Genomic DNA, 14,509 nt, shown 5'->3' with positions numbered 1-14,509 from the left:
TAAGTTGGTATGTAGTGGTTGCAGCATTCAATATCTTCTTTTTTGAAGATGCACAAAATTTTTTGAAACATCCATTCCAAGGTATCATTGAGGAAAGGAAGCATTGGTTCCATCGCCCATCCATGGAGTGTTGAAGCAAATTTTTTTGTGGGCCATTCCTTTAATGCTTCATTTAACTCTGTGGTTAAATTTTCAGCATTAGTTTGTTTTAAAAATTTTGAATCCAAATAACCAGTTTCAATGACACTTGAGGAATCACTCTAATAATGAATTAGAATATCCATCTGTTCCTCTTGAAGTATCAATTCATAGAGTCATCATAGGAGACAACAATGGTGATAGCTGAACTTCCTTAATTAATGCATTTTTAAAATAAGGATACATTCTAAAGTTTATTAAATAACCGTATTTCATTTACTCAAAATAAAACCTCAAACAATTTCCCTTTTTGTAAACATAACTTAATACAACTCACTTAAACCAGTGCATGATCTAAGTGAATACTGTGACACAAAAACCTTTATATCTACAGTATTTCTGCATTAAAAGTGCAGGCAGAAACAATATATGATTAAATAAGTTTTGTAATCTTTAAAGGTGCTGCAAATGAGCAAAATTTTTTTATTGGAATTGGTTGCTTGTCAAAAAAGATACCATTGCTTTTAATTCTTATACCTTTCTCAGATGTTTCTTACCCAATCCATGGCTTATTACTACTCCAAATCCCATGCTATTTAAACTGAAACTACACATGCAAACATCTTGCACTCAGTTTTGTCTGTAGATATCTAATTTGAAAATCTAGATTCTTTTAGTCTCTCATCTTTTTATTATTAGTTCATAGTTAACCCTAAAAAATAAATTTAATATTTTTATGCACAACTTCTTTTAAACCATAAAGGATTAAAAGTTTAATTAATAAAATTCATTTAAATAAATTTTAACTTTACAAAAACAATACTTTAAATGATAATAATTGTTAAAAACTAGTCAGACAGCATCAAATGGCAATCTACTGAAGTGAATAATCAAAAAAAATCATAATATGCAAATGCATGAATGTTTCCGAATTTCTTAAGCAAAAAACAATGACAACCTGACAGCTGTTGTTTTCAACACGACTCATACTTTCAAAGTGTTTGTGAAAAAAGTAACATATTCAGAATAAGTAGAAATAAAGCTCAGTAACAAAAAGTTACCTCAAATACTCAACCAATCATTTTTTGATTGAAAAGTTAAGCAGAGAGGTTAAAAAAATGTTTGCAAACAAAAGATGAACTTTACATTGCAATAAAAAAAATCTAACTTGTTATTGATGGGTGAACACATAAGTTAAAAATAGCTTAAAGAACGCTTGCATTGGATAGTAGAAAATGTAACCATAGTTATTTGGAACAATCAGTAAAATTATGAAATTGTAAACTGCAACTGAGAAATATTGTTAACGCTATTTACAAGAAAAGCAGTGGAGGCTCAGTAGGCTATGAAAATGTTTTTCCCACAAAGGAACTATGGTGTGTGTGATAATATAATATGTATAAAGACTGGATCAATCAATATACTTATAAAAACACACAAGAATAACATTCAATAAAAAATGTAAAGTCTTCAAAAACTCAGTTTCCAGTTTTTTTAAATTGAAAAATGTACAAAAAAGATAGATTAAACTTTAGTGCACCTCTGCAATTCTAACACTTTTGTACATCTCTGCATAAAAGTTTATCTTTGCATAAAATCTATAATTCTAACACAAAGTGTACAAACACAATACATACAGCACAAGTGTACAAATACAATTAAACACAAGAAATTCATAATAAAATAAGCAATTACAAACTTTTTGGTTATAGTTTATTTAAAAAATTTTATTTATTAATTCTGCTGATTCAATATGTGTTACAAATATTTCTGTGTATTTCTGACTTAATATATTTGAATGAAGATAAATACATATGCTTACTTAACTGAAAAACACTTAAATAATATTAGCAAATAATAATACAACACTCTACAGCACAAATGTTCTTCCTAAAATCTTTTTGGTACTTATGGAGTTCTACCTACCAAAAGACAAGGGTATAACTAGAGTGGTTGTGGTTTTTTTTTATACATTTCTTATTTTAATGTTATTAGAACCCTCTTTTAACATTGTAACCAGGTTTTGAGACAATCAAAGTTAATGTACGGATAAACAAGTCAAAGGTGAGATTTAAAATCTGTATCACTCTCTTTTAAAGTGAGCACTTAAGTAATACAGTTGTAACAGTTAAAATAGAAAAATAGATAACAAGCAGTATTGCATATTGTTCAAATCATTACTTATTAAAAATAAACTTACAAATAATGTCTAGTTTCAGCACATCTGACATTTTTGAGTCATGATTATTCTTGGCAATGCAAAAAACAGTTTTCTTGTCATAACGATTGAGATGCTCTATAAGTTTGTAAGGTGTATCTTGATCAAAAACAATTCCATCAACTGACCAAAAGAAGCTTATTTTTCCAGAACCAGTAGTCTCACAAATCAAAAATAATGAATTTCCTTCTAGAATTTTTTTAGATGGAAGAGTTGATATTTTAGGTTTTTCTAAAACTGTAAAGAATATAAGTTTTAAAAATTTTGTTTTTAATTTATAATTTTGTACATGTTGAAAATATTTTTTTAAACAAGCTTTAGGAATGAGAACATTCATTGATCCAAAACTTACAAAATTTAATTAAACATATATTAAAGCATTTGTTTTCATTTTTTGTATAATAGATTGCATTAATCAACCTGACATTTTTAGTATAATAGCTAGCATTGATTAACTTAAAACAAAGAGAGAGAGAAAAAAATTTAAATGAAACTAACATTGAAGTTGTACATTGGTTGAAGTCATCTTTCGACCAGCAATGTTTTCAACATAACACTCATAAACACCAACAGAGTTAAGATTCATATCATTAATTAATAAAACTTGATCATGAGCAATAACTTGACCATCTTTCATCCAAGTGTAATTACTGACAGGAAAAGAATTTGATAAACAACTGATATTAGTGGATTGATTTTTTCCAAGAACTATTTGCCTTTCATTTATAAATGGAAATGAAAGATCTAAAATATTTAAAATATGATAGATAATAAAATTAACTTTAATAAATAAAAAAAGTATGTGTAATGTAGATATATATATATATATATATATATATATATATATATATATATATATATATATATATATATATATATATATATATACATATATATATATATCATGTATACATTATATATATATATATATATATATATATATATATATATATATATATATATATATACATAATGTATTTATATATATATATATATATATATATATATATATATATATATATATATATATATATAAGTATATGTGTATACACACACACACACACACACACACACACACACACATATATATATATAATTTCAATCTTTGCAGTGTTTTTTTTTTTTGTTGAAAGAAATTCAAAAAAAAGTATTTTTTTAAATATTATGAATAACAAGATAAAAATGATGCATTGTTTCTGAAACATTTTTGACATTATGATAAAATAACGATCTGTGGGGTTACTTTAGTGCAGAGCAAAACCTTTACACAAACAGCTTTATTTAAATTCTAAATTTAAATTTAAAACAGCTGTATTTAAATTTAAATTTAAAACAGCTGTATTTAAATTCTAATGAGAGCCAAATATTTTAAAATAAGTTATTATATTATAACAACTTCTTACTATTTTGAATACTTTATAAATACATTTCAATTTATCTAAATAAAAACCTTTTCACAAACATCTGTGTACAAAATTCATCCTGCCATGACACCTTTAGAGAACTCCTAATGTACAATAACTACTACTAAAAATTTTAACATTCTGAACTTTATTGGTTTTTTAAGTCTTTTCAAATCTGGTTTCAATCTAGTAGAAGAAGTAATATATAAGAATATATAATATATAAGAATCTAGTAGAAGAAGAAATTCAGAAATATATATAGTCAGCTAGTAAAAGCTGTTTTAAAAAATTTGGAAAAATGCTTGCTGGTTCATCTGGTTAGATTTACGCATTACTTTGATTTGACAAAATAAAGACTCACATGAGTATATGTTTATGGTAAACGGAAAATTGAAATCAATTTTATACTAATTAATTAATTTTAAGTTAAGGATACTTCAGAAACTTCAAAAAATCTAATGAGAATTGTGATTTATGCAGCATCGCTAGGTTTTGATCTTCTTGGCAATTTAATAGTTCTACTTCATATTGAGATCTTCAGTTCACTGGTTAAATGCTAACCTAATATGTCTCAACACCGAAAAAACTAAACTAAATTTTTTTTTATCTCTGAGAAAAAACTATTTCTTTAAAAATGTTGAAATCAAAATTAATAATAAACAGCTATATCCTTTAAGAGTTATTAAATATCTTGGTGTATTAATTGATTGCAATCTTTCGTGGAACTTTCATATTAATGAAATAACAAGAAACTTAAAGCTAATGGTATGCTTTTGATAACTTGTCATTATGTCGATAAAGTTACACTAAAGAATATTTATTATGCATTATTCTCATCTCATCTTATTTCATCTCACCTCATTTTATTTCATCTTGATGTCAAGTTTGGGGTTAAGTTGGAAACTATCGCATTAACAAGTTGCTACCTCATCTCAGCGTCAATCCAATAAACTTTAAAAAATAAAAAAGAATAATAAACTTTCAACCAATTAAATCAGATACATCAAAGTCCTTCAAAAAACTTTTTATTCTAATATTTCCAGTGCTAGTAAGGTATGGTAATATTCTTTTTGTTTTTGACTCCTTAAACAAAAACCTACCATCTCCTATAACAAACTTAATCACAGAAAGTAGGCTATTACATTCCTTTTGTTAATTTTTTTTTTTTTTTTTTTATTAAAACCTACAAATTATGATTTCCAAGTGTTTGTTTTACAGTATGTTATGTGTGCTTTAATCTATGTGTTTACGGTCCATATGTTTCAATGCATGTCTTTGCTTATTATTACTTATATTATGCTTAAAAATTGGTGTCACTCCTTTGATCAGATTTCTGTATGAGTGAAACCATCCTAAATAAACCATTAACTTATTATTATAAATAGTTTTATGCTCATAACTACCATTATAATATTAGTTATTATTATTATTTTTTCATTGTAATTATTGTAAACATACTTATTATTACCATTACTATAATTTGTATTAACTTTTTATCTTATATTATTATAATATATTATTATTACTATTATTATTGCTATTATTATTAAAACTATTATAAAAATGATTTATGGAAAATAAATAACTTGTTGTTGTTGTGTTGTTCAAGCATACTTCTTTTCCTGGAATCATCACTAAGAATGTCAATTAAAAAAAGACTCACTAAAAACCTTTAATACAATTTAAGTGCATACAAATCTTTTTACTTGTTTTGAATTTTTTTTTGCAAATCCTTCAGTTTTTCCTGTTATAATTTAACCTTAAAATCATTGTATTGAATTAAATCTTATAATCATTGTATTGAATTAAATCTTATAATCATTGTATTGAATTAAAAGATTAGAATCAGTCATCATTTTTACCAAAGATCATTTTCATAAAGGTTTTTATGGTAAGATCTCTTGAAAAAAAAGCAATTTTATTTTTGAAACTCTTTTTATCACTGAATCATAGGATTAGGATTATAAAATCATTTTCAGGAAAATGAATAAAGACCTTTAAGGTAAGATTTTTCTAAAAAAAAATTTTTTAGAAATTAAATATAATCTGAGCATGATCATTTTTTTCTTAATGCTTATATAAATATATATAAAGAGACAAAGTTACAGACAACAACGAGACAAATTTAGACTGTAAATGCTGGATTATATCAGTCAAAAACCTTGCAAAAATTTTTATCATCAAGAAAATGAAATGCCTTGTTTTCTTTTATTCAAAAATAATTTAATGGCTCATAATAGTCCAACAAGCATTTTTTTAAAATATCGAAAGTTGAAAGCCATCAGCAAGATCCAACTCATTAGTTAAACTTTCCAACCGCCTGTGAGTTTTGGCATTTAATAAAATATAATTTACAACAAACTTTAATAAAAATGAAAAATTAGAATGTATTGCTGTTGTTCTTAATGTTCTCACAATAATGAAGTGAAAGAATAAAATGAATTTGAGATAAATGTTCTCGATGAACCACACATAAATGATAAATGTTCTTGATAAACCACACAATTAAATGAGATAAACTCAGGATACTTGGAATCACTTTTTATTCAACCATTAAGTCCAACATTTTTTAGTCTAATAGGCAACTATTAGGTGCATTAGCTTAAACCACAACTGTTTCAAGGGTTTGCTCTGTATATATCTACTTCATTTTTAGCATAACCAAATATAGTAAATCTTCTTTTGCAATTATGTTTAAAGCTGCATATCTAATAATGCTATTTATGGTTTATGTTGTATATCTGTTAATATATTCAAAGCTTCACTGTTTTTTAGATCATTAACAAACTGCTGTTTGACACTAATCTGAGATAAATATCTTTTAGTTTACTAATTCTCTATCAGTGTAGAGTTGCTTACCACATGCAACTTTTAAAATTACCATATCAAAACTTATTTCTGTTGTAATATTCGATTATTTGCTTAAATATTAAGTATTTATCTGCTGATTTTTAATTATTGTTTTAAGTGATTCAATTTTAATTTTTCTGTAATTTGGTATACTTGGTTTCATATTTTGTTATAGAAACGTTTTGTATTGCATAGTAAACACATTAGTTTATTATTTTTTTCAATAAACGCTTATTTAATGTGTAATATTCTATTCTCACCTTGGTAAAAATTATTGTGAATTATTAAAAATTAGGTGAATTATTGTAAGTAATTCTATTACCCATTTTTTGAAAGATGACATATATATATATATATATATATATATATATATATATATATATATATATATATATATATATATATATATATATATATATATATATACATTTATATGGGCAATTCCACAGCGGTAAATGAAAAAGTACTCAAATTTTATTTTTTTTTCGTCAACTTTTAGCAAATAAATATTGATGTAGATGGATGAAAGTATACATATATATACATATATATATATATATATATATATATATATATATATATATATAATATATATATATATATATGTATATATATACATATATATGTATATGTGTATATATATATATACAGTATTGGACAAAACATTTGCAACCAACATCGAACAATGCTATATATATATATATATATATATATATATATATATATATATATATATATATATATATATATATATATATATATATATATATATATATATATATATATATATATATATATATATATATACACATTTATATGGGCAATTCCACAGTGGTAAATGAAAAAGTACTCAAATTTTATTTTATTTTTCGTCAACTTTTAGCAAATAAATATTGATATAGATGGATGAAAGTATACATATATATATATACATATATATATATATATATATATATATATATATATATATATATATATATATATATATATATATATATATATATATGTATATATATACATATATATGTATATGTGTATATATATATACAGTATTGGACAAAACATTTGCAACCAACATCGAACAATGCTAAAAAGTGTTCCTAATTTTACATGTCTTAAAAACGAAACGAACTAGACTACCACAGCAAACAGTTCAGGAGTCTGGAGTCATAGCATGCCATGACATGAGCAATCAGCTGACAGGTGACAGCACACAGGCAGAATTTCGTTGACAAGTGCCATTTTGCAGTGGACAAAACAAGTGCAACTTTTTTGGTTTGTTTCATTTTCTTGAGTCTGGTCCGTGTCAACATCACGGAAGTTTTTTAATAATTAAAGGAAGTATCCAGAAGCATGCAGAAGTTTCCAGAAAAAGCATCTGGAAGCCTCCAGTAGCATCCAGAAATATCCAGAAACATTCAAAAGCATCCAGACGCATCCAGAAGCTTCCAGAAGCATCGAAAAGAAGCATCTAGAATCTTCCAGAACAGGTTCACACAGGTTCATTTTACTATATAAGAGACATGTAAATCGACATGTAACTCAGTCAGTATATGGAAGTCAATCAGTCAGTATTATCAAGACAGTTTATCAAAGTGAGTTTTATCAAAGTGTTTTATCGAAGAACATCAATACAAGAAGTGAAATACAACAAGTGTTTCATTACATCAATACAGTCCACATCCAACCATGACGTTGTGTTCCACAGAGCATTATTGTATCATCACAAGGTAAATGTAACACTGTAAGCCTTGAGAAGCGTGATTATTTAATTTTATTATTTTTATGACTTCAAGTGCAAAAATAGCTCCCGACAGTCTTGGATTGGAACTAAGAAAGAAAATTATTGGAGAATACGTAAGTGGAATGTCACAAAAAAGTATTTGTGATAAATATCGCGTGAAAAAATGGAGCGTATCAAGACTATGTTCCAAATATCGTTCTACAGGGAAGTTGGCAGCAGATAACAAAGGTGGAAGACCACGTTCCACCACTTCTAGAGAGGATTCTATGATCGTCAGATCCGTCAAGAAGGATACCTGGATATCATCAGTCGAGATACAAAAGCAATTAGAGCTGCCTGTATCGGACCGATCAATCAGACAACGTACTGTTGAAGCTGGATTGTTTTCTCAACGCCTTGCAAAGAAACCGCTGATTTCACTAAAAAACCAGAAGAAAAGACTCCTGTTTGCTACATCTCATATTGACTGAAATGTGCAGAAATGGCAAACTGTCCTGTTCAGTGATGAATTGAAGTTCAACATCATTGGTAGCGATGGCATTTGCCGTGTACGTCGACCGGCCAGAAAACGCCTCGATTTACGTTACTGCCATAAGACCGTGAAGCATGGTGGAGACAATGTAATGGTCTGGGGGTGTTTTTCTGCTAATGGTCTAGGTCCAATACATCGAAACGATGGAATAATGGACCGTTTTATGTATAAAAATATCCTGAAAGATGTTATATTACCTCATGCTGAATGGAATATGCCAATAAAATGGGTTTTTCAGCAAGACAACGATCCGAAACACACTGCAAAAGTAGTCAAGCAGTGGTTTCAAGACAACCACTTATCGGTGATGGATTGGCCGCCTCAATCTCCAGATCTCAGCCCTATCAAGAACCTGTGGGAGATCGTCAACCGCAGAATTAATTGCGAAGGTGTTAGTAATAAGGATCAACTGTTTGAACAAATCCAAAAGGCCTGGGCAGCGATTCCATAAAGTTTCATTAATCACCTGATCAAATCTATACCTCGAAGATGCAGGGCTGTGATCGACAACAAATACAGCTTGGTCATCATTTTGTCGAGTTGCACTTGTTTTGTCCAGAAGGAAATCAACTTTTTTTAATACTTTTGATTAATTTATTAATTTTCGTGTACAAATAATAAACTTTGTGATGAATAAAACTTGAAGAACTTTATCTCTAAACAGTTACTTAGTTATTTCTCTAAATTGAAAAAGTGCAGCACTTTTATATAAAGAAACTAAATTAGCATTATTTGGTTGCACTCGTTTTGTCCGATACTGTATATATATATGTATGTAAGTATATATATATATATATATATATATATATCAACTTGTTTCTCTGCGCAGCGGCCTTGTTCGCCAAGGTTCGTGTTTCAGAGTTATAGAGTTGAGAGAGGATTATAACCACAATTAAGTAGCCTCCCCGTCTGTAGTGGCCTTCTGGGCCTTGGGGACATGAATTAACAAAAAAACAAAAAAATATATATATATATGTATATATATATATATATATATATATATATATATATATATATATATATATATATATGTATATATAAATGTATATATATATGTATATATTTATACATATATATGTGTATATATATATATATATATATATAAATTAAATTAGAATATTTAATTTAATTAAAGTAGAATGCACTAATATAATTTATAATTTATATATATATATATATATATATATATATATATATATATATATATATATATATATATATACATATATATATATATATATATATATATATATATATATATATATATATATATATATATATATATATATATATATATACTTTAACTATCTTATCTTGTGATCTTAGTGTTTATGGTCATCTTCCTTCAATTCTTAAAGACTCCAATATGGGCATGCTTGGCCCAGGCTTTTACATTTGTAAAAATTCACTTATTTGTCAGGAAACTAGGTTTGAATTCCCATGCCATACTTTTATGTACTTTTGTTTAGCACCACCATTTCAATTTAAAATCTGTTCTGTGTACCTTTAAGAGACCATTTGAGCTGTTGTTATAGGGGCATTATCTTCCTAGAATATTGCATTTCTATCCAAAAATAGTTCCAAGACCATAAGATGCACAGATATAAACCAGGCCTGAGGTCTTAAATAAGTTAAATGATGATTTATCAGAAAATATCACATTCCTCCACTGCTCCACAGACCATAGCTTGGATGGTTTTTGCACCGCTTGCACCATAAACACTTTGCAATGTTTTTTGTTGAGTGCAGAGGTTTCCAGATGGCCAAATTTTCAAGCTTTGTGTAGCTATCATCCAAGATTTTTATAAGAAACTGGATGCTTAAGATGGTCATTAAGCAAGACAGTAACTTTTGGGGTGGTTGTTTTGTGGCAATTCATGATAATTAACATTAAAGTTGTTTTCCTCTTGCTATTGTGTTTTGGTAATAATATTTTTTGCCTCTTTTATATGTGGTCATTACATTAGGCACTGTAGCTTTTGAAACATGAAGCCTTTAGGCCTAAATTTTTTTTAGTCCCTTAAATTGTTATTAAGCTAAAGTGATTAAAAGGACCAGAACAGCTTTAGAGTGACGATTTTATCTCTACCCTAACTTCATTACATTACAAAACAATACTACAAAAGTCGTTAAAAACAAAGCAAAATGACTTAACTTTTTAAATGATTTAAATAACTTACAAAATATTTCCAAGTATTGTGAATTCGACATTTTTGTTGAATATTTAGTTGATGTCACACATGCATAAACACCACTACTATTTCTACTTGTAACCATGTACAAACTTTTAGATAAATCTGGCAGCTTTTTTCCATCTTTGTACCAAAAATATTTCACATGATCCGAAGAATTAACGTGACACAAAATTATTAAAGGTGTCCCTTCTACTATAGAATAGTAAGGAAGGAACTCTAGCCAAGGAACACTAGTAACTAAAACAATTTAAAGCAAAAACATAAAACAATAATGTTGCTATGGCAATTTAATTAACAAAAAAACCTTTAAAAGTTTTAAAAAGTTATAAAGTAGTATTAGGTTTTTTTTCTAAAAAAAACAATTATATCAATTACAAAAAACTATTATAATATTACACATTATCAAGAGTTAGGGCAGGCAAGATAGGGCAGGCAAGACTCTTTATCCATAGTAGAGGTAATTTAATTAAGAAAATTCATGATATGCTCATTTAATTATGAGTACGAGGGTATGAGGAACTCATAAAACTTGTTTAACAACAGAAACCAGTCTTAAACTGGTTTCTGATGTTAAACAAGTTGTTAAACAAAAAATTCATAAAATTAATCACAAGTTTTCAATGCTGGAAAAGATTAATTTTATGTATTTCACCTCAAATTTGCAACCATATATAGAAAGTTGATAAAGCTTATGAAAATTATTCAAAAATTTAAAGAAAAACACCAAAGAATTCTAAATCTATGTCCATGTTTAATTTATAATAAAAAAAAAACTATATGGTTTAAAACTAGAATATTGTTAAATGTTTAGTTTTAATTCAAATATAAAATTACTAAATTTTTAAAACAAACATTTTTTTATCCTGAAAAAAATTAAAACTAATTTCAAAAACATTAGTAAAGTTTTAAAAATCAAAAATTTAAAAAGTTTTAAAATTTTCAACATTTTAAAGCATTTTAAACTCAATCACAACATTTTGAAGCATTTAAAGACAAATAAAGTTTGTGGCACTATTCTTAAACTACTTATATAAATATTAATAACCCTCTCTTGTCACAATAAACTACATGGTGTGTTTGCAAAGTATTCTATAAATTTAATGAAATTTTAGAAAGGAGATAGAACAGCAGAATAAAAACTAAAAATTTATTGCTTGCTAGTAGAATAGGATCAAAACACCATAATTTTGGTCTTATAAATCAAGGAAAATTTACTGGTAACCATTACAAATTACTTATAAAAATTGCCAGCCATTAATTTTGTTGTAAATGATAAGAAATTTTTATTTTCTAATTTTTATTGTTTGATAAAATAATTAATATAGAGATAAGAATTGAGAATCATGAAGAATTGAGGTCATAATTGAACCATATGCCCAAATTAATTCTTTCTGTGCCCAAATTAACTTTTTTTGCAAGTTTTTAATGATGTCATACAATAAAATGATTTTTCTTTAAATAAATTTTCTTTAATTATGGCTACAAGCAAAAATTTTTAAGTTTCAATTAGAAGTTATTATTAGTTATTAGAAGTTATTAGAAAAAGTTAGGAAGTAAACAAGAGAGCTTACAAGCAAGAAAACAAATTAATAAAAAAAAAAAAGTTTAAAAAAATCTAAACTGAATAAGTCAGGAAAACATGAAGATGGGAGACTATTCCAAGGCTGACATCATTAGATCTTCAAGAAAAAAAAAAGTGAATATAAGTTTTTTGATAAAGAAAAGGAACAGTTAAAGTATAAGGATACAACTTTACTGAATAACAAAGAGGAGCAATATTAGCTCGATTGAATCTTATCCCATGAAGACGTATAAGATTAATCCATAAAATGATAATGCGACCTATCACAACGTGCAATACAGCCTATAATGATGAAATAATAATGCAAAGAGTTATTAAATAGTTTTTATCTGTGGGCAACCTTACTTGTAAAGACGAAGCATATTAAAAAAATTGTTATTTATTGGATATTTATACTTTAATATTTATAAGATTTATTAAATAAAAACAAAGTTTGATTTTAGTAAAACTACACAAATTTATTTTAAAAATAATTCTTACAATGAGCAGCAAGGAAAACCACATTAAACTTTTTCATATATCCATTAGTAACATAGCATCTATAACTTCCAGTGTCATTATTAGTAAAATTTTGAAAAAACAACTCTTTATTGTTGCTTATTAGATCATTATTTTTAAACCATTGATAACTTATGTTCATACTTCCAACTGTGTTGCAGGACAAAAGTAACTGAGCCCCTTCAAATAAGGAGTTCAGATCTTTAGACATTGCAATAACAGGTTCATCAAGATCTAAAAATATATAATATAACATTTTTGTACTGTTCGCAAATTATTTACACTTCAAACTTGTTGAACATGACATTTGGAAACTGTTCTATATACTAAACATCTCAGTTACCATAGATATATTGTACTGATTAAACCTATTAAAACAGAAAATAATTGTAATAAACAAACATACAAACTACTTGAATATTTACTGCAGCTGAAAATTTGCTTGAAACATTGTTTGAAACTTTACACTGATACATTCCTTGATCGAGCCGAGTAATAGCTTTAAATATTAAATGTTCATTAGTATAATTTATCAAAGTATTATTTTTTATCCAAAAGTAAGACAATGGAAATGAACCAGCTGAAAGACAGTGAAGGGTCAGGCTACTTCCTTCCAACACAATGCTATCCTGTAGAAGTATCAAACTAGGTTCATCCAAATCTAAATAGCACATAAGAAAGTAGAAAATATGACATGTAAAAACCAAACTTAAATTTGAAAAAAATATATGATATGAAAAGTAGACTAGAAAATATTATTATACATGTATGTATTTAACATGTATATTATTTAATGTTTAACATAAAAACATTGACAATTTTTATTAAAAAATGTTAATAAATAAAATTATATACTTCTTACATTGAATGTTTATGAACTCTTCCTTGGAAACACCAACACTGTTTTTTACTGAACATTCATAAATACCAGAATCTTTTTTAGTTGCATTACTTATACTAAGAAAAGCACCATGTAAAATAAGTCGACCATTAAGTTTCCATGAAAAACTTAAGTTTGAACGTGATGGATTTGCATCAGCAGAGCATGACATAAGCAAACTGTCTCCTTCAATATTTGATTTTGCTCCTTGAAGTCTGTTAATAACAGGTCGATCCATATCTAGATTTATATATATATATATATATATATATATATATATATATATATATATATATATATATATATATATATATATGTATATGTGTATGTAGTGTTGGTTTGACTTAGGATCTATTTTACACAGATAATTTATGCCTAATTGCAAAGACAAGAAAAGAACCAATACTAAAACTTCAGTCTTGAAAAAATGAAATGAAATAAAAACAAGTTAGTAAGTAAAGCAAGTCA

The 14,509-nt window shown here is 26.5% G+C and overlaps 1 protein-coding gene across 2 annotated transcripts in view; it reads right to left on the bottom strand.

The window, feature by feature from the left end:
- Window positions 1-14,509, bottom strand: part of LOC101236066 (hemicentin-1) — a 166,173-nt gene that overhangs the window by 87,460 nt on the left and 64,204 nt on the right. For both annotated transcript variants that reach the window (XM_065788290.1, XM_065788291.1), the window contains exons 14-19: window positions 14,024-14,281; window positions 13,568-13,822; window positions 13,144-13,395; window positions 11,067-11,318; window positions 2,855-3,100; window positions 2,339-2,593 (exon numbers count right to left, since the gene is read on the bottom strand). In XM_065788290.1, coding sequence (XP_065644362.1) covers window positions 2,339-2,593; window positions 2,855-3,100; window positions 11,067-11,318; window positions 13,144-13,395; window positions 13,568-13,822; window positions 14,024-14,281 — 1,518 coding nt within the window. The remainder of the gene's footprint in view (window positions 1-2,338; window positions 2,594-2,854; window positions 3,101-11,066; window positions 11,319-13,143; window positions 13,396-13,567; window positions 13,823-14,023; window positions 14,282-14,509) is intronic.

This window comes from Hydra vulgaris, chromosome 01 (genome assembly GCF_038396675.1).
Source record: "Hydra vulgaris chromosome 01, alternate assembly HydraT2T_AEP".
NCBI classification, from domain to species: Eukaryota; Metazoa; Cnidaria; class Hydrozoa; order Anthoathecata; family Hydridae; genus Hydra; species Hydra vulgaris.
The sequence above is the reverse complement of the archived record's forward strand: the minus strand, read 5'-3'. Positions and strand labels throughout refer to the sequence as shown.